General features: G+C 34.9%; 1 protein-coding gene across 2 annotated transcripts in view; it reads right to left on the bottom strand.

Annotated features, from left to right (window-relative positions):
* macrod2 (mono-ADP ribosylhydrolase 2) overlaps positions 1-26,575 on the bottom strand; it is a 601,357-nt gene that overhangs the window by 198,314 nt on the left and 376,468 nt on the right. For both annotated transcript variants that reach the window (XM_015362869.2, XM_015362870.2), the window contains exon 6: positions 6,866-6,987. In XM_015362869.2, coding sequence (XP_015218355.2) covers positions 6,866-6,987 — 122 coding nt within the window. The remainder of the gene's footprint in view (positions 1-6,865; positions 6,988-26,575) is intronic.

Raw genomic sequence — 26,575 nt, 5'->3', positions numbered from 1 at the left:
ACTTAGACAACATGAAAGGCCAAGGTGGGAAGTACAGACTACAGTGAACTGAAAACAATGTTAAAATGCAAAGGGCTCTTCGCTATATGGTATTTTTGTGCACCGTGAACAGTGAAATGGGTACACCCCGCATAATTAATAAAGTAGGAAGAACTAACTAGCCCTGATTTCTTAAGTGATCTCCTGTCCTCCAGGAGCTCTTCTCCAGTGTAACAGGCTCTCTGCTGCTGCTTGGACCCTAGAGAGAATCAGCACAGCCTCTTCAATTCAACCACCAGGCTCTGTGGTTCCATTTTCCACTGCTAAGCAGGTGATTTCTTCTATAATACCCTAAATACAAATACTGAAAACTGTACAAGTTGGTCAAACTAAGAGAAATCAGTTGCCCCAGCATGCCTAGAAATATTGTTTACTTTCAAAATGAGATTATCTTTCCCTCAAACTTTCCTACATTTATCCCCAGCCCCTCCCTCCAGTTTTTGGCATACCACCTTGCCTTTCATCCTTGACTTCTTATATGTTGTACTTCTTGCAAATGGTGCACTGAATATTAATTTCCATTCAGCCATGCATCCATCCATGTATTTTCTAACCACTACTTCTAATTCAGGGTCGCGGCGGAGCTGAAGCCTATCTCCGCAAGCAATGGGCACAAGGCAGGGTACAGCCTGAACCGGGCATCAGTCCATCACAGGGCCCACATAGACGTAGACACTCACACCAGAGCCAATTCTCCTAGGAGCCAATTAACCTACCAGTACGTTTTTGGACAATGGGAGGAAAATCGAAGCACCCCTGGAAACCCATGCAAAAATGGGGAAAACACACAAACTACACAAATAGCTCCATAAGTCTGGAATTGAACCCAGATCCCCAGTGCTGTGAGATAGCAATGTTATTCACTGTGCCACTGTGCTGCCCAATATTAATATTCTCACTCCACAAAGTAGGGAAGTTTCAGAATGGACCAACAGCTCCAAACAGGACATAAGAAGAATGTTTTGTTTCTTATTTATCGAGGCTCAGGGTAATGCCAACAGATCCGTCGCTGGTGGAAAAGAGAGAACCGTATCTGTATTGCAGTTTTACCAAAATGTCTCCCTTCTTACAAGATGTATTTATTTTATTCCAATACAAAATATCAAAGAGTCTCAAAGGTGACACCACCATAAGTTTTTCGCGTATTAAAGCTCAAGTTTGAGAAGTCCAGTGCTCACCAAATCTCCTTAACAAATTCTAATGTTAGGATAGGATGGGGATTTGGGGCTGGGGGTCTCCAATTGTACCTTTTTATTGGGTTGTGCTTGTTGCATACTGTTTGTGTATGTTGTTAACAAAAAAAACTACGCACAAGAAACAGGTGCTACAGTATGTTCCCCACAGTCTTCCTCCCAGGTCAAACATAACACAAACACAGTGCAACTGATGCTGCTGTCCTTAGGATCAAACATTACCTGTCAGTCTTACACAGATCCCTGTTACTTTGAGGAACTGCTGTAACAGACAGAATAACAGTAGAACCTGCACCCACTTGGCCTAGGCAGGGAAAATCAAGTTATACTGTACCAGTTCTCTTCAACACAGCACCGCAACAGCTATTCCATACCTTCCAAAGGAAACGCATTGAATCTTAATATACTAGAGAGGAAAAAATACTTTTTGAACACTATATTTTAAGTACAGAGCAAAGTAATGTATCCAGATTTTAACCCATCATGTCACTCCAAATTTATATAAATTATAGTCTCAGTACTCACATTTAATTCAGACTCTTTACAGATTTTCACCAGGATATTAGATTATTGTGTTCAGATTGTGTTTTCACTGTTACTGCATTAAGCTATAATAGAAACTAAAATGTCAAACTAAAAGAAAACATTTACTCTTTATCAAACAGTGAAACACTTGTAGTATGAAAAAAAAAGATTTTGGTTGCAGGAATCTATTGAATCAATTGACTTTTTTTAAATTAAGGTACAGGCCGGATACAGGGTGTGTAAGATCTCTTACACCAAATCAATGAGTAGCTTATTGCTTAAATGATAATGAAAATCTAAAGCAACTTAAATATCTTAGATTATCTTAGAACCTCAGTGTTACATGAATTCTTTTACAAAGCAGCACCTGAATTACTTTCATTTGTTTTCCCACTGGTACTTAATCTCCATAACACAGTAAAATCAATACCTTACAATAAAATGTGTTATATCTGTAAGCAAAATTTGTTTATTTAACACTCACTTTCAGCAGAAAGTCTTCTTTCATTAAAAAAAAAAATATTAAACATGATAAACAGAGACCTATTGTGTTTTCCTATAAAACATAATTCAGCAGTAAAGTCATTTGATAAGATTAATAAAAACATTGAGCAAAAAATCATGTAGCGCAGCTCCTTCAACAGCCCCACTGCGTTATGATTTCTCCTTTTCTAAATTAATGCTCACAGTAGTCACATCCAGCAGTTTTAAAGGAGGCAACAATACACTTGTTGCGTGTGTGTCGATCTAAGCTATAGCCCAAATCCAGAGTCTGTGACTCTGAAGGGTGGTTTTGATTTTAAAGTCCAAGGGATAAGCTGACAAGCTTTGCTGGGTTTAATCTTTTATACTCAAGTTTATTTTGTGTTACATTTTGTTTTGACTTTTATCCCTTTGTAATGCCTTTGAATCCCCATTAGAAAGGAGTCCATCTAGTGTTTCCAATAACAGTTCCCCTCTCTACTGCTCTGGCTCAGAGTATTTCCATAGTCAGGACCCTCAACACTTCACCCAGGGAATCTGCCAATGCCCAGTTATGCAGAACAAAAAGCATTTGCTCTCCAAGGAGCTTAGTGCTAATCTGCCAGCAAAGAACCTGGCACCTTTTGCTTCTACATCCTCACACAAGTCATACAAAGAAGTACAGGATATAAGATGCAACTTATTAGAAACTGTGTATAACACATTGTTTCAGTTGATACTACAAGTTCTAAAACATTCTGCTTTTATCATGCTTACCTCATGGCAGCGTTGCTCGACTAAAAAACCTTTTGCAAGCTGACACTAAGGGAATGTACTATCAAAACTTCTCCAGTGTGTTCCAGTCAATCACAGAAATACAGTGATTTCTCAGAAGGCCGTTGAAGCTGAAGCAGCTGTAAAAATAAATTCTGAAGCACTTGGCCGCGTGTGAGAAAAAAGACAATGATTTATAAATAAGCAAATAACTGAATAAATAAATGAAGAGAGTAAAAGATCAACGGAACGTGTCCAAACAGCCATAAGAATTACAAGTTTCGGAAGACAAAAGTGAAAAGTAAACCCGTCTCTCCATGACTCTTTAAATTATTTTTGATGCCTTTGCAAGTTACATTTATTTTCAAAAAGAAACACTGCCCAAGCAATTTTCTTCAAAATGATAACAATCAAGCAATGCAAGTCAAGGGCTATAAAGGAAGGGTTTATAAATCTCGATTTTCCTGTAATTTAATTTTTAACTGGCACAATTTGAGTACTAGTCTGTGTAGATGTCTGTCATTCTTTCTGTTGAGATTGTTATTAAGACCCTCGGGAAAGAAGCACCTGAAGCTTGAAAAATGTATTTAACCCTGCACACTAGTGATAAGACTGACCGATGCTTCTTGCTTTTCACTGCTCTTTAAGACAAGACAGTCTTTTTTACAGCAGTATATTGGGATGGCAATTCACCCAAATAAAAAACAGGGAACCAGTCAGAACACTCTAAAAGAAATGTTAAAGTTAAGACTATTAAGGTAAAATAAAGTTGATGTTATTTTTAAGTTTCTTGGCATGTAGAATTATTTTTTTCCTCCTACAGGGAGTGAAAGGTTGGATTAAAATATTTTTTATACTTATACTATTTCAGAAGCTATTTAACAAATTAAAAAATAACTAGGAGAACAAAAATTAATTAGCAGATAATGGTGAAATTTAGAGATCAGGAAATCAGAACTCTAAATCCTGTACAGTATGTGACCTCTATACCTCTATTCCAAGCTGTAAAAAACTCAAATATAGTAATTTTCTCCCACAAAAGGTCAACACTAAACAAACACCACAAACTCTGCTGAAATTATTAATGCAAACACCCTTACATTCAATCAACTGAAAACACATGGTTCTTAGACTGGAAAAGAAACGAGACAGGTGTGTCTCTTTCTGTAGTTTGTTATATAGTTTTGTCTAAGTTATGTGAACAATATTTTATACAGATCTTCAGGCACTGCTTGCCTTAAACCAGTCTGGGGCCCTTTGAACTAAAAAACACAAATCATGGACATTCTTTATAAAATTTAATATAATCCGTTTTACTACAGATGTGTCTGAGTATCCCCTATGGGAAGGGGGTCAGCTTAAAATGGGATACTGGAGTAATAAGGAAAACCTCAAATGAATGCACCAAATTGATCTCTATAGAAGCATGACACCTATAATGCCTATCTACAATATTAAAAACACCAATTTCTGTCATGTACATTTTTGATTACTTGCTGCTTGAATTAAAATTTGAATATCATAAACCAGGAGCTGAAAATGCACTGTAGCTGCCAGCTTGGAAAAAGTATGGGTTTTTAAAAAAAAAACAGTAAGAAGAAATAACAGAAAAATACCCTGTTCTTAATTCCACTGCTTCTAAAAAGGTTTTCAGTTTTGACCTTCACACCAAGCTTAATGCACTCTTCACTTATTTACGCTACCTTATCTGATTTCAGTACATTGACCCTTCTTAACAGCTTCCTTGACCACCCCCATCACATGCATTCAAATCCCGCTCGCTCACTCTTTGAAAAGATGGATTGAGCTATAGCTACAACTGGACTGGGCAGGAGGGAAGGGAGAAAATGCTTTGATGCTCATGAACAGAGGCTTTAGGGTGGTGTTTTTTTCATAGCCCATTGCTCTGATTCCTAGCCAACTTGTTAATCCTTACATATCATCCAGGAGGAAATTCATTTAAACACACAACCCCATACATACAAATGCACAGTAAAATACTCAAGTTAAAAGTAGGAATGCCTTTGTGAACATTTTCAAGCCTTGAAGCAGATTCAGATACTGAGATATTTCAGCCAGCCTTATCAAAATATAGGCCATTCCTGAACTAATTATCACATGGCTATTTATGAACAGTATGTATTTGTTTGATTTAATCTGTTTGCCTATCATACTTTAGAAGTCAGCAATTCACTATTTGCATCCTGGATCATACAGGATATGTTAGATATCAGATGTCAGATAACTGGAGTCATATATTTGACTGTACCTGCTAGCACTCAGTAACAGTGCCATGGAAGATGGATTCAAATTTCACTGGGAACATTAAAGAAACACAACAAAACAGACACCAAAGACAAGGCATGAATACATGCTACCTCCTCATTCACTCAGGAATACTCTCCAGAAAAAGACACTGCATGCCACTCCCTTCAAAATGCAGAAGAACATTGTGGTGCCTAAATAACGTTCAACAACAGTTAATTTGGATATTCTAGACTTATAGAACTCAGTTTTTATTGATTGAGCATAAATATTTAAACTAATTTAACATCGTCCTACCTTATTATGTTTTCTTATCTTAAAACAATTAACACATCACATTAAACAATAACAGTAGCTTTTAATTTTCCATACAAAACCAAAACCAAGACCACAAGATCCTATCCTTTCCCACATGAAAAGTGGCATTAATTGATGTAGAACAAGAAACTACTGATAACACTTAACCATTCAAGAAGATATATTTAGATTTCTCCACAACACATTTGATAAGGTAAAAAAATTGCTACTTCTTAAATTAAAAGCTACAGGATTCCAAGATAAAGCATGCACAGGAGTCAAGAACTTGTTAATGAAAACGGGGTCATCTTAAAGGGCATAGCCCCTAACTGGGCTGGTGTAAGCAGAGGTGTACCACAGGAAGAAACTTTAGAACCACTGTTCTTGATCTATATCAATGATTTAGATTCTGGCATAGTTATCAAACTATTTACATTAGCAGGTAAAAATAGAGGAGTAACAAACAGCATCAAGGGACTAACAACAAAAAGAAGCAAAATGCAAGATGAGATCTGGGTGTTAATATAGATTTGTCAGTGGGGTCATCAAGACAACGTAGGGAAACAATAATCAAGGAACATTTGGTTATAGCGAAAATAAGCTTTACAAAGCATTAGTAAGACATAGACTATACATAGGTCTCTAAACTATTAAGCTAAGTTTTGGTCACCATACTATAAAGTCTGTAATGTAACAGACTTATGAAGAGTTCAAAGAAGAATAAAAATAAATATTACTGGTATTATCAGTATTTAGTATTAAATAAGACTCTGGGTATTATCATATACACCTGTACAGTGAAAAATAAATAAAAAAGTAAAACATAAAAATGAATAAAACATTTAAAAAGTCTGTATCACTATATGAAATACCCCTGAAATCATTCTGGAAATAAATGGCTGTAAAACTGATCACTGATATATTTCAACAACATCAGCTTCACCTTTAATAGATATGTGTAATATCTAAATTTCATGTTTTTGGATGACGTGTTGCCTTCCATATAATGAAGTATAGCACACTGTATATTTTGTTACTGTAAACAATTGGGACCTACAATACATATTATAAACCTCAAAACATAAAACGTATGTGATAATCTCTTCAATAGTTACCAGATATATTCCAGGCTTTTCATCTATATTTTCCTGGTTATCCTGTCAAACTCAAATATTCTAACAAACCAGGGAGATTAAGAAGTGAGTAGAATAGAGCCAAGCATTAAAATGGGATTGTAGCTCAGAGATTTCTCCAATGAAATATGATCAAATTCAGTTACCATGGAGACACTGTTTAAAAAATCAACTTACCACAGATCTTAAGCCATTTTCCTTTAGCAGCATCAAGGAGTTTTCATAGCAATTTGCTAGAAGTTCCCTCTGAGTCTTTCCAACATGGCCTCGTGCTACAGGCCCCACTGTGTGGATCACATCTGTTTGGGACAGTCAACAAACAACAGTTAATATGCAGCAGATAGTATACTCTCTAGTCATAATTCATTCAAAACAATTTATCAATTACAACCCATCCATGCGTGGTAAAGATAATAACACAGAATAAATCAAGCCAGCAGTTGTAAACATCTTACAGACTTCTTTTTATTTCCTGTACTTTAGCATGTCTCACAATTTAAACACTTTTTTTTACTATGAGGTATTAAATTAATCTTTCATGGCAGAAGCCTCCTTCAAAATATGTGGCAAGTGAATCACATTTTCATGTTTTTGAGTTCCTGCAGATAAAAGAGAATTGCCATTTGTCTTTTAGATATAAGAGAGATTTACTTCTTCTCTTTAGTTATTCAGTAAAGTACACTGTGAGAATATATGACCATGCTTTCTGTAAACCTTTGCAGAACAAGCACTGAATATTGAATAATATTAACATGAAAAACCTGCATTTTAAAATTGACTACAGTTCTATTATTCTAAGACATATTTGTACATACAAGTTTAACTTCCTAAAACAACTTTCCACATTAGGATAGTTTCGTAGACACGTCATGAAACAATGAAACACCATATTATTACAAGGCCACACATGCATATTTGCCTTGGGAAAGGACAAATTGAAAAGGAAAAGCATGCTTTTTAGGGTGGGGATGGGCATTAACATGAAATGCAAACAAGATTTAAGTTTGTCATCACAGTGGGGAAAATAGGGACATTTTTAATAATCTTTTCCCAGAATGAATACATTCATTCTGCTAATGAAATGGCAGTCCAGATAGAAAATCAATTACATGATTCTTTTATCCTATCTATTCAAGTATTCATATCTCTCGTTCTTCTCTCTCCCATACGGCATAGTAATGTGCTTCCCTGTCAATCACAATTCGCTTCTTATGAATTGTACAGAGCCGAGAATTCAGCTCTCATTAATTGAATCATAACAGTGATAACAATAAAGTAAGAGAATTTAAGAACCAGCTTACCAGTTCACCAAAAATAATGTGATTATTCTGCAATTGCTAAACTGTGTTTAGGGTTATACCATACCTTGACATTGCGCTAAACTAAATGATAACCCCTATCGTTAACTTCTGTCCCATACAGTATGCTCACAGATCTTTTTCAACTGTTTGAACCATACAGTCCAAACTCCATAAAGTCCAAAAGTCCTGTTTCTACAAATACTCCATCTACAGGTTTCTCTGAGGTTTGTCTGCATTCGCATATATTTTAGATCAAAAACAGTTTTAGACCTTCATTAAAGTCTTAATAAAAGATTAAAATGATCTGATTCAACATATCACACTGACATAAGATATACTTGGATTATTTAACCCTTTTAACAAAATTATCCACTAATAAATATCCTTGCATGAATAAGTACGCGAATTCAGTAACTGGTGGCAACTCCGTGAGCAGCAATGATTTCAACTACTGTGGATGTTTCTTGTAACTGTTCATCAGTCTCTCGTATCAGCTTTTAGGAATTGCCAACAAAACTGCACCAAGTTCACAATATTTGAGGGTTTCCTCCTCAAATGGAAAAAAAAAACGCTTGCTTTGGTTCTGCCACAGCATTTTAATGGGATTTAGGTTAGGAAATTGACTTGGCAAATACAAAAATCACAATTTCTCCTTCCTCAGCCATTCTGTTGTAGATCTGCTTGTATGTTTAGGATCATGTCTTGCTGCAGCACTTTCATCTCAGCTTCAGCTGACAAGTGGACGACCTGACATTCTCCTCCAGAATTTCCAAATTCATGGTTCATTGTTCCATCACATTTTCAAGTTTTCTGAGTGCCTACAGACAAAAGCAACCTGTCTTTTCTTAGATATATGAGAGCTTTGCTTCTTTTCTTTAGTTATTCTGTACTGTGAGAATGTGTGGCCATGATTTCTGTAAAGCCTTGCGAAAAGGAGCATTGAATATTAAATGTGTGTCAGAATGAAACACACACTATGGAATTTACCACACTGTTTTATTATTCTCTGACTTTTCTTTTGCACTCAGAAGTGTAACTTTCTCGAACAACCATGTTAGGATAGTTTCTTAGACATCATATAACGATCAAACACCTCCTAATTACCAATAGTGCTTTTTCTTTCATGGGGTTGCCACCAGAATTCCAGTTCTGTATCTAGCTAATGCCCAACAGAATCAGTTGACATATGCAGTACAATTCACAGTACAAAAACATTTACTAAAACCTAATCTCAAACCAAAATGCTGAAATATCACATAACATTGATGAAAGACTTTTTAGAGTCAGCTACTCCAATACACAACATACTGTACCAGTATCACAATGAAAAGAATGACTAACACTTACTGTTTTTAAATCAACTTTTCTTTTTAAAAATGAACTACTGAAATGGATTATATATTGTCAAAAATTAAACTTATGTTCATTTTTTTCAGCTGTTTTTGTGCTGGTTTTGGTCTTATTTACTTCAGCTTCCCCAGTACAAAGCTTTTAAAAGTGAGTTTAATTGAATTAAAAATAACAATACATGGGGTTTTCTCGGGGAAAAAAAGCAATTTTGTGCAAACATTTTATATAAAAGGCTGCCATTTAGAACTGTTAAATCATGATTAAGTGTCCATTGTTTGCTTTCTATAAATAATGTTATAAATATTTAATAACTATTATGATTCATTAAGTAGGTTTCTTAAAATCTATAAATCACACTTTATATAGTATAAAATACTGATAAGAGATGATTCATTTATTAGAAGTTTCAAACAGCAAATAACCATTTCAGCATTTTAAATTATTTAATACAAATAAAGAAGAAACAGTAGCTTATATGCTTAAAAAGGAGGTGGAGAATGGGAACAAGACAAATGACTAACACTACTCAGAATCCAGTCAATCCACAAACATTTTTCAAAGCCAGTTGTGTGGATCCTGTCTAATGAAACCTTTGTGTTGTCATCTGAAATAAATCCTAGTTAAGCAGGTTTATATTTTCAGAAGAGGAAACTAAGGTTAATTAGGCAATTCAAATACATTAAAGTGAACAAGCAAATAATTTCAAAATTTTTTTTTTTTAAATCATTCTATAAACAACTGATGCAAACATTGAACATTATCTCTTCCTGTAATTAGGATCTAGGCCACACATTTCTTCTAGAAATTCTACCTGCTATACTTAATCATCGATAAACGTCATTATACTTTACTAGCAAATTATTAAAATCAAGGTCTTTATGTGAGATCTAGTCATCCAAATCTGTCAGACTACAATATTGTAAAGGACTAAACAAGTACTTTCTTTTCTAATTAGATGAATACAAGTTTGCTTTTATGATCACCAACAAGAAACAAGTAGCTTTATTTTAAAAATTATGCAAGTTGTATAATTAAGTGTACTGGAGTGTGTATACAGTATCAGTTTTAATGGTCTGAAGTGAGACAATAATTGTGTGTTTTCCGTTGACTTGTTCGCCATGTATTATTCAGCATTTACAACCGAGCAATGTTGCGTTGTATTAGTTTAAAGCAGTACGTGTGTGTGAAATCCAATTAAAAGAAATCAGGCATACCAAGAGTGGGCCAATTTTAAATGGAAAAAAGTTATCACTGTGTTTATCTCAGCAGTACCCAAGTCTTTTTTTTTTAACTTTAATGTGAAGAACCTATAAACTTACTTGGAATTTTGAAAGGTGAGACACATACTGTATTTTAAAATGGGCTTTCCAGGTGCAGAGCATAATAATGAATGTTAACAAAGTAATACAGTCAATACCAAACCATATACTGTAACTTGTTATATTAACATATCTGTGCTATAACCTCTCCGACTATTCCATTTAATGTGGGAATCCAGTGTGGAACAAACTACAGAAGCTATGACAAATATTCAGTATTCAGAATGAAACTTATTGTAAGATATTTGTACAAAACCATTTAGCAACACTGTGAGTCGCAAAAAAAAAAAGTCCTCTCTGTGTAGCCTACTGAGAATCAAATGACTCTTTGCTCTCATACAAGAAGGAGAGGCATATGAATGTATCCATTCAGACATATCATGTTTAATACATACTGGATATCCCTTATGACAGGAACCTATTGCCTTGTTGCAAATGAGTGTAATTTTATGCATGTATACATTCTGTATAATTGCCTCACAAAATTATAAAATATCTAGGATTCTGATACTGTAGATTAGCATGACTACCCCATAGTGGAGCTTACCCACTTTGTCACATCTGCACCAATTAGGCAAAATCCATTTGATTCACAGCAGAGTGTCTGGCTTATGTAGTTGTTTCCATATCAGTTGCTGGATTCAATTTTGATTTTACACCCTATTGCTGCTGCACAAACACTGAAGTTGCTGCTCATAACAAGATGGAGGTTAGCTTGAGTATTTCCCTTTTCATTTAGGTGTGGACTCTCCTTTGGATGCATGCCACAGAATCAACAACCATTTTAGGCCTCAACATACTAAAAGATAAAAATACATTAAGCATATGTAATTATACATTGTGTGGATTTTACTTCAAAATTCACAGAAATTATTTTACTTTTCTTGTAAAAAAAAAGAAACATCCTCTTAAAAGCCTGCAAGATCAAAACACAAAAAGAATAATCCTTTGAATTCCAAACAGCTGTTTTGGGCCTTTCGATTAAGCTCTGAGGAGTCGCATTTTCTAAGCTTCATTTATTTCTAATTAATACAACACAACATTTTATACAAGGCAAGTTCGTCTTTCAAGAGTAAAGGCTTACAAATGGATGTAATAAGCAAGGTAGAAAATGAAGCAAGAGAAACATTAACAATAGTATTATTCATGGACTATGGCAAACGGTTTCACTAGTAAATGGATCTCATATGCACAAAATGGTAATATTAAAAATAGATATTAAAAAAAGTGTGGGAGAATCGAAATAAAGATGAAATTGTTCATATTGTTTTTTTAGAAAAACACTTCAGTTCAAGTAGTGAGTCAAGGAGTAACTTGCTAATTCCAATCTTTGATTTGCTACCTTCTCCAGACTGGCACTCCTACTGACCTGAATGTACATAGCTCTGCACCAAAAGCACAGCTCACTTTAGTATGGTATGCGCTGCTAATGTTTTATTATTTGCTAAAACTGTCACACAGACCTTTGAGTCTTGCCAGCCTGGGCCAGAGCAATCACTTTCAATTTGCAACTTCATTAGCAGGCATGGAGGCTATCCCACATCTATCTGAAAAGTTAATAAGTAAGCAGATCGTAAGGTTAACATGCCGGCATTTATTATTAAGAATCTGATAGAGGGCATGACGGGGGTTATGGAAAAATGATCTCAGGACCTTGGCTATCAGTGAAAGCTAAAGCCTTCAATGTCTACCTGTGTTACTGCACTTGTAAAGTACAAATAAAAAATAAAATGGAATCAAGAGTCTAGCGTATTAAATTAAAAAAGAAAAGGGCCCTTGTTTTGTTTTGCCAGAATTTTGTAATTACCTGAGAAGCAATCAACTGATTGTGTTGAAGCCAAATGGAAACCTTGCAATGACAGAAAGAGGCTTTAATAATGATAAACAAATGTCAGTCTACTTTGTGGTTCTCTGAAGGTTGTTCTGTGAAAATAAATCCCGTGGAAAGTCGCTCAGGTTTCTGCTGTGCTGGCTTGGATGTGTGCCTTTTCTGTTTCTACTGCTTCTAATTATGAAGTTATTATAAGGAAACATGAAGACTTATTTTAGAACCGCAGATAATCTGACTTGCCTTTCAGAGATACTCATAAAACCGTTAGCCAAAATAAGTGGGCATTCCTGCAAAGCTAAACAAGATGTGCTTTTCCATACACCATCTTCAGCCTGATGAAATGCCTTTCTATGACAAAAATCCTTTTATATACTCCTTTGACAATTTTCTTTAAATCGGCTGCAGATGGGCAGAGAAATGTAAATACAATGCATGTTTTATTTTTTTCGAAATGAGGCACTGTGCAGCACTTAGTCCTGCCTCATTTAAGCAGTAATACCTGGCACATAAACCATTCCTTCTCTTTTTTCAAGTATCCTGAGCTGAAGGGTACTGCTATGAATAGAAATAAAAAAATGAAATGTGTACTCTAATTGCTGATCTTATTTGTTTTAGATTTCTCACCCAATTAAGTCTGAGACATTTTCCAATTGTTCACAATGTAAAAACAAACAAAAAATATTTATTTAATTTTGTCCTTGAAAGTTGTGTTTCTTAGAAGATTTGCTTTGCATAGTACATAAAAAAAGTAAAGCACAGTAGAAAAATTGAAATTCAAAGTAAGCCTCTGTAGGTATGGAGACTTTTTAAAGACCTAACTATTTGGCTACAGGTTAGAGAATGTTTGTAAAATATACACAGAACAGGTGCAGTACATCAGATATTCAAAGTCAATGCACTAAAACAGAAGATTCATTTTAAAGACTCTAAATGTTCATAGATTTGCAACATGGTAAACGATAACAATATGATATATTTTTAAATGCCAAGAATTCAACATTTATTGGAAGTATGCTTTAATCTATCACTTCTCTAACCTTGGTGTTTAATTTACAAACACAAATATAGGAACTGTATTGGACATGGATCCAATACAAGTAGTATTTCATACTCTGGAGAAAAGGTATTTTTGTACCATCGCAAACATGATTCTACAAACAACTACATTCAATTAAATTTCACTTTAGATACTTTCTAAAATGTGTACATCTTCATCAGTGTTGGGCTGGCTCTCCCTTTGCACACCCTTTTTTACTATATAAAAAGGTACTGTTTAAATCTTAAATAAACAACAAGAAGGCTGTGATGTAAATTTAATCAGCTGGGCATGGAAAATCATGTATATATAATCTATGGTTATACAGTATACAATTATATAAGTAGTTCAGGTGGGTAGCTGCGTCAGCATGCGTAGGCTGCAAAGGAACAAGTAATAGGTTTATCCGATACTAAAAAGAGAAGAAAGGAAAAACAACGTTTCAGCTGTGGAGCCTTTTTCTGGTGCCACACTTGTTCCTTGTTCTTTAAAATTACATAATATATAATTATATTGTAAGGATTTCACAAACATTTTTCATGTGCTTTGGATAATGCTGAATAAAGTAAATTACTGGTACTACAAGCACAGATACCTCTGTACAACATGTAAAGATGATTTATATTTTGGTTTTTGTTCCCCATTTTCAAAGAAATGATGTCAACTGTTCACAATCCTACTCTTCAGTTATTACCACTTTGAGTCCTTAAACAGATACCAGTTATTATGAGCAGTGTTATGAGTTAAATCTAAGTTTTAAAAGTTTTAAAAAGTGTTAAATCTAAGTTTTAAAAGTTAAAAAAATGGTTTATCAGTTACTCTGCTCTTTTCTATGACTAGATAGTGAATAAAAAAGAGAAAAATCAAAGTCATCAAACACATGATTTACTGTATGTAGTGCAAAAAAATTATACTGCATGATATTGTAAAGGAGAAACACCTCGCAACAAATTTAATATGGTGCAAAAACCAGCAATTTTGAATTCACTTGGCACATTTTGCAGATTTGAGCCAAATGGCTCCTATAAAACACTGGGGGTGATTCTGGATTAGCATTAGTTAGGATTTAAAGTTAGGATGGGTTTTCGCTAAAGCTTATTGGCGCCACTACGATGCACATGTAACTGTATTATGATGGAATGGCGCCCTATTCAGGATGTGATTCCATGTTGTACTAAAAAACAGCCAGGTTTTTGTCTCTGCAAGCTCTTGAGGATAAAGCAGTTACTGAAAATGGATAGATAGATATAAGCAAGATGCGGCTGATAGCTATTTGTGGCCAATTCACTTTGTACAGTATCACAACTTCATTTTAATGCAGTTCTAAAAGAGACTAAGTTTGAGAGACTGCATAAACCAAATTCTTAATATACTGTATTTACCCTGTATTTATTACTTATATAATATTTCCTTTGCTCATATTTAAATACCAGAACAAACATGACAACCAACCAGGGTAACTCGATATATCAATTCACACATAACATATGGTAAAAGAAATGTCTATATGTATAAATAAAGGATATACATGAAGCCGTGTAGAATATTTTTCCACAGTTTACACATTTTTCCATGGAGAAAGTTATTGAATTATGTAAGGAACCACAAGTTCTGTATGTAAGCATACAGATCTGACTGATGTGTAGTGTAGAAATGTCTGCATACAGAATTTGTATGCAAGACCAGGCAGCATCTATGAAAGGTTCTATAACAATAAATGAAAGGTCTACCCCCTGTGGCACAATCTGGTAACTCTCTTCCCTGTAACCATATATGCAAGCACAAATAAACTTGGCAACATATGTTACAGTTTTTGAGCTACATGCCACTTTGTACTCAATGTCCAAAGCTAGGTTTTGTCATTATTAAGAATGATTTAATATCCAGGATTTGAGAAATATTTGGAACTGTAGATTAAATAAAGTTGAAAAAACCCACAAAATAAAATGTGTAGCTCATGAAAGTATGTGAAACTGAACGGTGCTCTCTGCATCAGTTATTGACCTATTATGTAATTTTGGATGCCTGCTGGAAATACATGTGCTTGCTCTGCAAATGAACTAATTAACTATCTACTGATGTCAGTCGATTTGTGTCTTGCATTTACTGGACTGTAACTGTTTGATTTTTGTTTGTTTTGCTAATACTTATGGCACCAATGCTACATACCTTTCAAAAACATTTAACATTCTTTTAATCCACTCCAACTACTCACAGGGCAAAAAAAACACCAAAATTATACCTCAAATATCAAGCTAATGTGGTGACACTCTCAGAATTTCATGAACAAGTGTCTTGCCCTTATAGTGTATGATGAGATACATCTGTAGAAAAAGGCTTTTTAGGTTTCGCAGCTGCAGATCATAGTGAAAGAACAATTGAGGGTGCCTGCTTACTTTTCATGAGCTGCAAAAAAGAGTAACACAAAAATAAATATGACTGCATCTGAACTAAGATACTGTCAAGTTCACATAACTACTCCATATTTAGAAACAAATAGATAAAAACAAAATGGAAGGAAAAATGGAAACAATAGAAGAAGTGCCAAAAGAATTATAAATCATACGTTCCCGTCTGTCTCTTGTCAATTATGTATACAAAATCAAGTACATTAGAGATATTGTACAAATTCTACAGAAAAAAATCTAAAATGGCAGGCTGGCTGATATAGGTATCTAAATGCTTTAATATTTTCCTGAGGTAAAAATGATTTTTTTAAACAAAAGAAACTAACCTCTTCTTCAAACTACTCATGAAAGATACTTCATCTTCAGCTCTGTCTGAAAGCTTTACTCTCTCAAGCATGAAGCAAGATGGTGTGAATCTTACTACACTTAAAATAATTCCAATGTTTGCTATAAATACAAGAGGCCTTTTCTTTTGAGCTTAAATGTTATGCTGGTTAGAAAACGGATATAACTATCATAATTATCAGATCAGATCATAACAGTGAATACATTATTAAAATACAGTTAAATGTTCTATTCATATAATAAAACAACTGATATAAAAATATTGAAACTAAACATTTGCTAAAAAGACACAACATAATATACATGTGGTACTAAAAGCATGGCTAATTACAATTTAAGTTAAAATATGTGAGTCTAAACTAAATACATGCCATTAAGTGTTATAGATAAGTCTTATGGAGGGTATTCCTGTAATCACACTCTATCAGATCTCTCAGTCTCGCATGCTCTGAAATCCTGAGAGTGTCATTCATTACAAAAAAAACAAGAGAAAAACAGATAATATTGATCGTTTGGATGTCAAAGAAAGATAATGACATTTAAAGGCTAGAGACAAATAAGAAATCACAAGATTGAAAACAAACTAATAATTACACTATGTAATGGTAAATGTTTCCCTATATAAGCTTTGTCAAGGTTTCATAACTGGCGAAGTTAAAGAGTTACTATAGAACAAAGTAGTCTGACAATAAGAAGTACTGTATAATTCCACTGAATTGTTGTCAACTACCCACAGATTTCATTAATGTCTATAGATAATACACAGTATTAGCTCTCTAATATCAGGAATTTATTATATTTACAGTATCCCTCTCTCCCTTCTGCTCAGATGATCAAATTAACTGACCAAGAGTCACTAACCTCACTTTCAATGGGACACGAGAAAAGATAACCAATGTTAGCATTGTTATGTTTTTGGCAATGGATAGATAGTTTGGATATTAGGATCATATGGAAAGAGATTCATGCATGTGTAGGCTGCAAAAGAACAGGTAAAGACATTCCATGCTGAACAGAAAAGAGACATAACATTTCGGCTGTGGAGCCTTCATCAGTTTTGAGTTCACACATAAAGAAGTCTAAGCAGCTGAAACGTTGCGTTTATTTTCTTTTCAGCATGGAATACAATTTTACCTGTTCCAAAAGGAAATAACAACTGTATATTAAATCTAACTGTTGTTGTTCTACTATCAGTAGTAGTATTGAAATAAACTAAATGTGTATTAAACTCTGTGTTGGCATTCACCAGAAGAAAGACATGTCTGTCCATGTACACTCCAAGATTGCTAATAGAGACTGTGAAGGTTCGGAATGCTGTGGCTAATGTGCCAATTGTCAAGTCCTTGCTGTCCATTGAAGCTGTTTAATTCTTGCCTAGGGGTCACCAGCTGGAAACCTGGAATGGGAATCAGTTATGGAGGTGAAAGAACGGTGTGGTGTTGTGTTTTGATGTAATTGTGTTCCGTTTTTAAACATTTAAAAGTAACATACATTTTTTCGCCAAAAAAAGATTGGACTACCAAATGTGCCACCAGTTCACCATCAGCCATGATCCCAGGTTAATTCTTCCTTTTTTAGAACTCAAAGTACTCGCGCCAAACCATATGGATTGCGAATCACTTGAAATAGTACTACCTGCTCCTAAAATATCAGACTTCAGTTTGCTCCCAAGAGAAGCTTGTTTCCTCTGATAAGAAAGAGGTGTTACTCAACATGGGTAACAATATTCCATCTTGCTGATGTTTACTGAATAAATTTACATGATTTATAAAAATAAATATGACCTGGTTCAATATTGTTGCACAGCAATGCAGTGTAGAAACTTTATTCAAGCTATATATAGTATTTAAAAATGGTTTCTGATTTTATAGACTGGTCTAGTGATATTTACATTCACAAAAAACAAAATGTTTTAACACTGGGAAGCTAAAATGGCACAAATGCAAACACTTTAATATATATAACCTACTTCATTCCCATCATGCTATTACAAAAATGTTCTACATGGATCCAATAAAAAAATCCATGAGCCTTCTTACTGTACATTAGGCTAACTTCTCTAAAATAGTGGAGTTTTGTTTGATCACTAAACAGTTTTGCAAAAATCTATTTTTACTTCAGTTCTCCAACAGTATCTAAAGCAATGGATCTTAGATTTTTCTGATAGATTTCAGATAAGGCATTATGTATAATTAAATCATATTTCAAATGCTACTCCCTACACTGTTGTTGCTAATATTGGAGAAAAGAGTTTAAATGCATCTCATGAGACAACAATACTAGATTTTCTGAAGGTGTTATAGAAACTATCAGAAATAATCAAGGGATGCCTTCAACTATATCTATCTTCTGATGTTTTTTTTTATTATTTTACAAGCACAGGAGTCTAGGATATTTAAACAATTAAATATGACTTCAGGGAAGACACTTAATTTTTACTCTCTTATATTAATTTATACAAGGAACGTGCATCTTTAAAATAGCACATTCTACCTCCATGTGGTATACTAATCTGATTTTTTTTTATCACTGCACAATATGTCTGCATAGCTGAAGAATGAATGTATCAATGAAGACAAAAACAATAATATCAAAACATCACTTAATACATCAAAAAAGTCAAGAGTTTTGATCATAACTGCTTTACTTTTTAATAAATATAAATTATGTTTTATTTTAAAGATTCACTGAGGATTATTTTGCATTTTTTAAGTACTGTAGCATCATGCAGTCCTAAGGTCTAAAGAGGCAAAGGACTGACAAATGACTTAATATGGAGAATGTATTGCACATTTCTGCATTCCAACCTTTTGCCCTCTCTAATCAGAGCCCGCTGAATTAGTGGCACATTCACCGCGGCACTGTAGTGTGTGTCACTACACATTGCAGACAGGTCTTCTTGCACTTAATTCATCATTATTCATAAAGCTTCGCTATTTTTCTTCTTTCATACTGTATATGGCATCCTGACTTATACATTTATTTCAGGGATGTTTTCTGAGGCTTATCATCATCCAAATTCCTTCTAATTCCACATAATTTTAAGTGGTAGTTCAAATGTGAGGCTGTACACTGTACTAAAATCTATAATTTTAGTTTTCTCTCCCTTTCCGTTATACTATATATATATACACACACACACAATATATGTGGACCGTAAATCTTTAAAAAATGATATAAATCTTGATTCTTATCCCTTGCATGTCAACCAGTTGGGACTGATTTTTTTGTCTCGTTTTTCCCAAATGGCGCCGCTACAAAATAATCTTCCCGCTGAATACGCCTGCCAGTAAGTCGATTGCTTTGTGGCTTGGTAGTTAAAATAAAAACAAGGCCCGAATGCTGTAGAGTTTACTGAGCTGGATCAGGGACTCCTGTTCTGTGGTGATGGGGAGGAACCAGCACTCTCCTGGGAGAGAGGGAGAGAAACTGGAATAGAGACAGCCCACATCTGTTCAGGCGGCAGACACTGTTGAACCAAGAGCAGGCAGTGACAGACAGCGTCTGTGAGGCAACTGGCAGCTGCTCTCGTTGCTCTCTCTCCCAGCAGGTTCTGCTATTAGAAGCTGGTGTTTGGGGAGATTCATACTGGCTAAAAGAAGAGAAAAAAAACTCTCCATTACCATATCACTTGGAGTACTACAGGTTTAGTATGACAGGTATAACAGCCTGCTTCTTCAGAAAATGGACTGATGTGTAGGACTGAGTTTGAAGCAACATGCCATGCAAAGATGCATGAAACTCAGTTAAATACCTAAATAAGTGATATCCACAATATGAATTGCATTATACTGCAGAACAAAAACATACACTTTATCTTAACTAGTCACCTTATTTAGGCATTCAAGGCTGCAGTGAGATTTCTGTTTAAGACACTGAAGACCTCAAAGTACTCCTTCAAGAAACCATTTACTCCTGGTTCCAGCATTAAATGCCAGGAAAATAAAACACTGATCCATCCAAAATACATAAAATACATCTATAAATAAATAAAATCAGAGAATACTACATACTTAAATGTCTGGTCTGTACTGTAATAGTTTTTTTGTTTTAGTTTTGACAACGTCAAAAATTAAATATGATATTACTGCGTATATTTAAAATCCAATAAAATTAATGCTAGCATGCAATATTTACAGATTTACATTGAGATTGTGCTACTTAGTGAAAAATGGTAAATTTAACACAGGATTTTAACCAAAATTCAACAATCTTAAGGATGTCTCACTAAACTAAGCAATTTACTAGGACAAAAAATAATATTAAAAAAAACTGCCTCATTTGCAGAATTGCTAGAACCTTTAGAATGCTGGTACATATTTGCAAATGTCCAGTCTAATTCACATTGTTGCTAGCCATAGAGCTCAATAGACTATGAAGTGCAGTGAGTTAATATAGTAACCTTTTACCTCTGGTAGCCTGCTGTAGCCACGATGGAAATTACTAGGAGAGCACATGATTGTCTGTCACAATCGGTATTCATCACCTTTTCAGACACTCTTAAAGAGGCAGAGCAGTGGGTGGACTTGGGAAGTGAACTGTCCACAAGAGAATTATTACTCCTAGGTTGCCTCAGGGCATAGCATCGACTCTGCTCTAGTGCCATCCCCTGCTTTCTGGATACACACAAAACAACAGCCTACATTGTCATGAATACAAGACTTTTCACAGTCTGTTGAAAGCCTTTTGCCCTGAGAAACATGTGGAGGAAGGGAAAAATTAACAACCACATGACATCTCCTTGAGACAGAGACTCTAGCACAAGGAGAAAGCAGTTGTCCAGTTTTTGTCTCAGCACTAGACTGAAGCTGCAGGAAGAGTGTCCCTGTGAAAACAACAGCACAGCAGGGGTAGGAGCCTCTCAACCAGAAAGGAAATTAGCTTTAATTCAAAGATTGCAAGAGAAGATTAAAGCATGACACAGATTTAGGAAGACAACGAAAGAAATTTAACAAGAAACCCAGGGAAATTGCAATGTGCAGTCTGACAGCTAGCTCAGGTATACTGTACAACAAATTACAGGGCTGAGTCATGAAAAGGTACTTTTGAAATGCCACTGCTTTGAAAGTACTCAATAGAACCAAATATCAAGTGTACCAAATGCTGATGAATTATTGGTGTGGAAATTAGTTCTACAGCAAGATCCAAAATCATTATTGTGACTGCATGAAAATAATCCACTGCAGATAAGTGCTATTTCCCAACCATCAGTCTAGGCTGACAAATTAAACCCTACTTGCCATTTTGATGCAAAATTATGGTCCATTTCTCAAAGTTTTGTAACTTAAGGGATCTTTGCAGAATGGTAACTTATATACACTTATTTTTTAATCAGACAGTACTCGCATTTAATTTGATGTATTTATACTGTAGCTCAGATGCCCCATCTGTCTTCCAACAATACATAATACAGATAAATATAAGTACTGTGCTTGGACTATAAAATACACACACATACTAAGCATATATACTCATATACAAGCATATATAAGTTGCTAACTCACAGTCAGCAAACCTGCCTTCGTGTCCACTCACAGAACAGCACAATGCAGGAAAAAGTATAGCTTGTAAGAGCAACAGGGCCTGAGCTCAAAACAGTGTCCTTCAAGCACTCAAGAACAGAAAAGGCATGCACTTTTTTATCCTGTACTGAAGAGTTTCGCCTTCAAAAGCTCCTCATTTCAGACTGCACTGCCCTGCAACAGTGAGTCATGCATGCCCCATTACTCATTACAGTCCGGTCTTCAGCCACAGAGTCAGATCCCTGAAGACCCTTGAATTCTAAGGGAAGGTTTATTTTATTTCATGAAATGAAAGTTGTAGTCAAAATGTTATTTTCCCAGTCACTGATATTAAAAAAATGAATGTTACAAGTCTTTAGAATTATCATACTACAGTTTAACGAACTTTGGTGGAAAGCAATATGTATTGTTTATGTCTTTGTGAAACGTCAGAGGAAGGACATAGGGTTATTTTATTGTAATGTTATAGTCAATGTTCAGAGCACGTACATTTTCTGTGCACTTCATGAGTTCAGGAAGCAGGATGCTTATTAAAACAAATGAGAGAAACTGCCATTGTTTTTCCCGAGAGCTCTCTTTATGACAAAGGAGATGTTTACACACCTGCTATGCTCTAGGAAAAATGCTAAAGTAAATACCACTGCATTTATTTTCAAAACATGAGAAACTAACATGAAACTAAAACTAGGACATGTTTCATGATATTCTAGCTGTGTCGTGGTACAGGTGTCCAGTCCCTGGGACATGGGTTCCAACTGCAGGGTGAAAACACTCTCATGGGGGTTGGTAGGGGGCTTCCCAGCTTTTGAGCTCAGAAACATCACAATTAAACAGAGATTCCAGATGCTCTACACCAGCTTTATCACCGATTGGTCTGCAAATGTCCGACACAGGTGTGCGAACCTTGAATGGCTTCCAATGATGTACAATACTTACAGTCATCTCCTGCATAACTGAATCAATATTCTGTACATTTTCCAAAACAGTCTTACAACAGAGTGACAGCAATGCAATCACGAGAGATAAAAAAAACAACCATAGCATATTCTTAAATTACATCAGTCTAACCTTCTTATCCTTCCTAATTCCTCCTTCTATCCTTCCTAATAGTTGTAATCATTACTGTTATTGGAATGTGATATTGATTGTTCCAATAATAGTAACTGGCAACACCTAGACCAGAATTCAGCCCACACCTCTTGTCAAAACCAGTTATTTAACCCCCCCCCCAAGGAGTATATTAAAACACATTGTTAATAAGAAAAAAGAGGAAGTGAAGCTGAGATGAACTGATGCAATGCAATTAGACCTATTAGAATTCACATGAGCCAACAGACAATAATCAAACCACTTTCATGCTGCCCATTGCAATTATCTTTGCACTTAAGAATCAACAAAGCACATAATGACTTACTCTCGATTAAGGAATTCATGAGAAATTGAATTTTAATGCGAGTTGTGCAGAAGACATTGGCCTTGTCATTCTCCACAGGACAGTCGGCTGTGTAAAAAAAAATACTGCTGACTAGTTAAGTGCACAGCAAAATGAGTAAAATTTCAAGCATGAGTGTTTGGGTAATCTAATCATGCAGCTGTAGATACTGACACTAAAGAATGTGACAAGTACCACAGCCCAAATTTCTATCTGTTTGCAAAGTTTTTTTTTAGTTCACTTTCTTGGGCCGATTAAAATGACAACACACCAGTCTGAGTAAACTTGCAGGAGCTCATCAGTATGTTGCCATTTTCTGTTGAGCAAATGATCTAATTTCCAAAAAGCCAGTAGACGGCTATACTGTATAACACCTGCCATTGTGTCATGAGGATTCTGGACATACAAAGTGAAAAGAGTTTGAGTCACTTTTTTCATCTTTCATTTAATATGTAAAAACTTTCTTCAAGCAAACTTCAGTGTTTAAAACTATAAGCTGTGGTATTTTAATTTGGACAATACCAGCTGGGCTTTAATATAAGTTGTATTTGATTAGCAATTAATGTTATTGCTTTCCTTTTTGAACCACATTTTCCGTGCCTTAAAGAGAACCGTATGCATTGCAGTTAGAATAACATTCAATTACAAAATGTGTCATTTGCCAGAATGCAATGGCTTGCATACAGTGTGAATTCTGAACATTTCCACACAAATATGTTGAAGCATTCTTGCTTAGTTCATAGAGACCAGAAAAACAGCACTTAATGACATTTAATCTTAATTGTACTACTACATTACATTAAATCTTTTTACTACTGCCAATGTTGCTAACATTGAATTTTAAAAGTAACAACATTTATTTTTTCATCTTATGTAAAATATAAACACTGCATGTGAATAAAAACACCTCTCGCCATAGCACTAACACTAGAGCAATACTCACTTATTCTCAGAGTCCTACTTCCTTACCTAAATTACTGTACTGTATATTCTCAGATCACATCACACTGGACTCACATCTCCAGCTCCAATCACTGCCAGTCTTTTGTCCTCTTTCACAAATTGCACACAGAAGATTCAAGACAGTTATAGCCTACATCTATAGAAATGAACTGCCTGTATTAGCACTGAGGGACTAAAACAGACTTCCAGTGTTAACAACCCTTTATTGTTCAATAAATGACTCCATAGTTTTTTTAGAAAGATAAAAGCCTTTATGACAAAGTGTTGGAGAATCTGAGCCCTCATTAGCATCTTTATTGATATCCTACCTAGACAATCAACACCTAAGTGACAAAATGTTTGAAAAATCACAGCTACATTTACACATTTGAATCCAATGCTAGCAGCAGGAGGGGATCTAGATATCGCAACTGACTTAGAGACTTAAATTTATAAGGAAAGAATTAATCTTCTTGTTTAAAAAAAGTCACAAAGTTACAATGCCTGCATTAAGAAACAGTTATTATTCTGATTGCAAATTTCACAACTGGTTTATTAATTTGCACGATGGTACAGTATGAATGAGAAGGGGGAGGGGGTTCAAAATGTCTTTGAGGAGCTATCGGCAGAAGAGATCTCCTTTCAGTCTTCATAGATGTTGCATGTTTACACACTGTATCTTGTGAGTATATTGAACATTCATTCATTTCTTTATTTTTAACCCCTAACCTCCTATACAGATGTCCATTTTCCCAAGAGTAAAAATGATTATTACAGGTTAGGAAATAAAAGGCTTTCATTAGCACAGCATATTATTCCACAGTATTTCATACTATAATTCAGAACCAAAAAAGCCATTTCATTCAAGGGCTGCTCCATGTTCTGAAGTTGTAAAAGAAACTACTTGCTTTTGATGAGTTAAACCCTCCAGGGTTGTACTGGTCCACTGATTACTGGTATCTAGTATCCAAAGAAGTATGTATTCCAGAGTTCCTTCCGAATATCTTATTATAAGCCCCATGATAAGCAGAGATATTATGGGAAAGTATCTCCTTGAGCTGCAATGTGCCCCTCAGGATTTGTTGACCTATATGAGCATTGAAACAGTATGTCTTGGTCCATAGGCTCTCCATTTATTTTCAATCTCCTAAAAAGAAGTATGTGCTATAATGAGCAACAAGTGAAAGGGCTTCAGCAGAGCAAGGCTTGTCTCAGAAGATTAGGTCTGAGAAATAAATTAGTTTGACTCTTACTAAAAGACATTTTGTTTCCAAACCTACATTTTTGTATTTCATTTTCTTAGTTTATGTTCACATATTGGGGAGTTTTAAAAGACAGCCAATGAACAAAAACAGGCTGTGAGTCATTCCATTCCTAATTAAAAGATTATAGCTAACTCATCTTCACCTGTTAAGCTGTCCTTTTTTTCTTTTCCACCAATTAATAAGACATTCTGTTTTTCTTCACTCAAATGAAAGAGTTCTGTTTCTTACCCCTTTCACCTATGATTCATTTTAACATCCGTTGTGAAAACCAGAATAATATTTTAATGAGCGCAAACATTTTTAAACGACAGAAAAACAAGGCATCTCAGAACTTCTTTACAGCATGTTTATCCAACAGATACTATACAATTCAGATGCACTGGAAATCCAAAATGTATCAGTACAAAAACAACAACCTTTGTAGAATTTAACTTATTGATGCTATAAAATACAAAGTACGTGTGGGGGTACATGCAATACATTAGATACTGCAGGATGGTTCCAAACTGCTGACAGTGAGCATTGCTGCATAGAACTTCATAGAATATTACATCATTGTCCTTAATTTGGTATTGAAGGCAGAGAGTGTTTTTCTTTCAACAAAACTGCTTGGTTTTAAGTTGACTGACCACAGCATGTGTCCAAAAGAAGCAGGTTTCCATGATCCAAGACTCAAAAACACAAATACTAATAATCTCACTGGTACAGAACATGGAATTAACTTCTCACAGGAAAAATAACATTTATGAGTACACCAACACATATATCCAGTAACATTTAATATATCCATAATATACAGTAGCACACAGAAAGAGGCAGGCATACTATACATGTGTTGAAGGCACTTCAGGCATTTTTTTATTTCTTAGTATAGTTAATGTGTTTTATAAAGACACTTGTAGACATACAATTTATGTAAGCATGCATGACATCAAGATAAAGTGAATTGTTCTCTCTCTGCATTAAAATTATACACCTGTTAATTTCTATTTTTATCATGAGGCTAGCAACTCATGATAAACTTAACTTAACTTTAGCAACTGACTTGGGGTTTGAAAGGCATAAAATACTGTTTGCAGGTGTGTCAAATCCATGGGTGTCATTAATTATTTCAAAAGATAAGGAATAACAGTTTA

The sequence above is a fragment of the Lepisosteus oculatus genome, chromosome 17, assembly GCF_040954835.1.
Source record: "Lepisosteus oculatus isolate fLepOcu1 chromosome 17, fLepOcu1.hap2, whole genome shotgun sequence".
NCBI lineage: Eukaryota > Metazoa > Chordata > Actinopteri > Semionotiformes > Lepisosteidae > Lepisosteus > Lepisosteus oculatus.
Note: the sequence above shows the minus strand (reverse complement) of the source record. Positions and strands in the feature narration are given on the sequence as shown.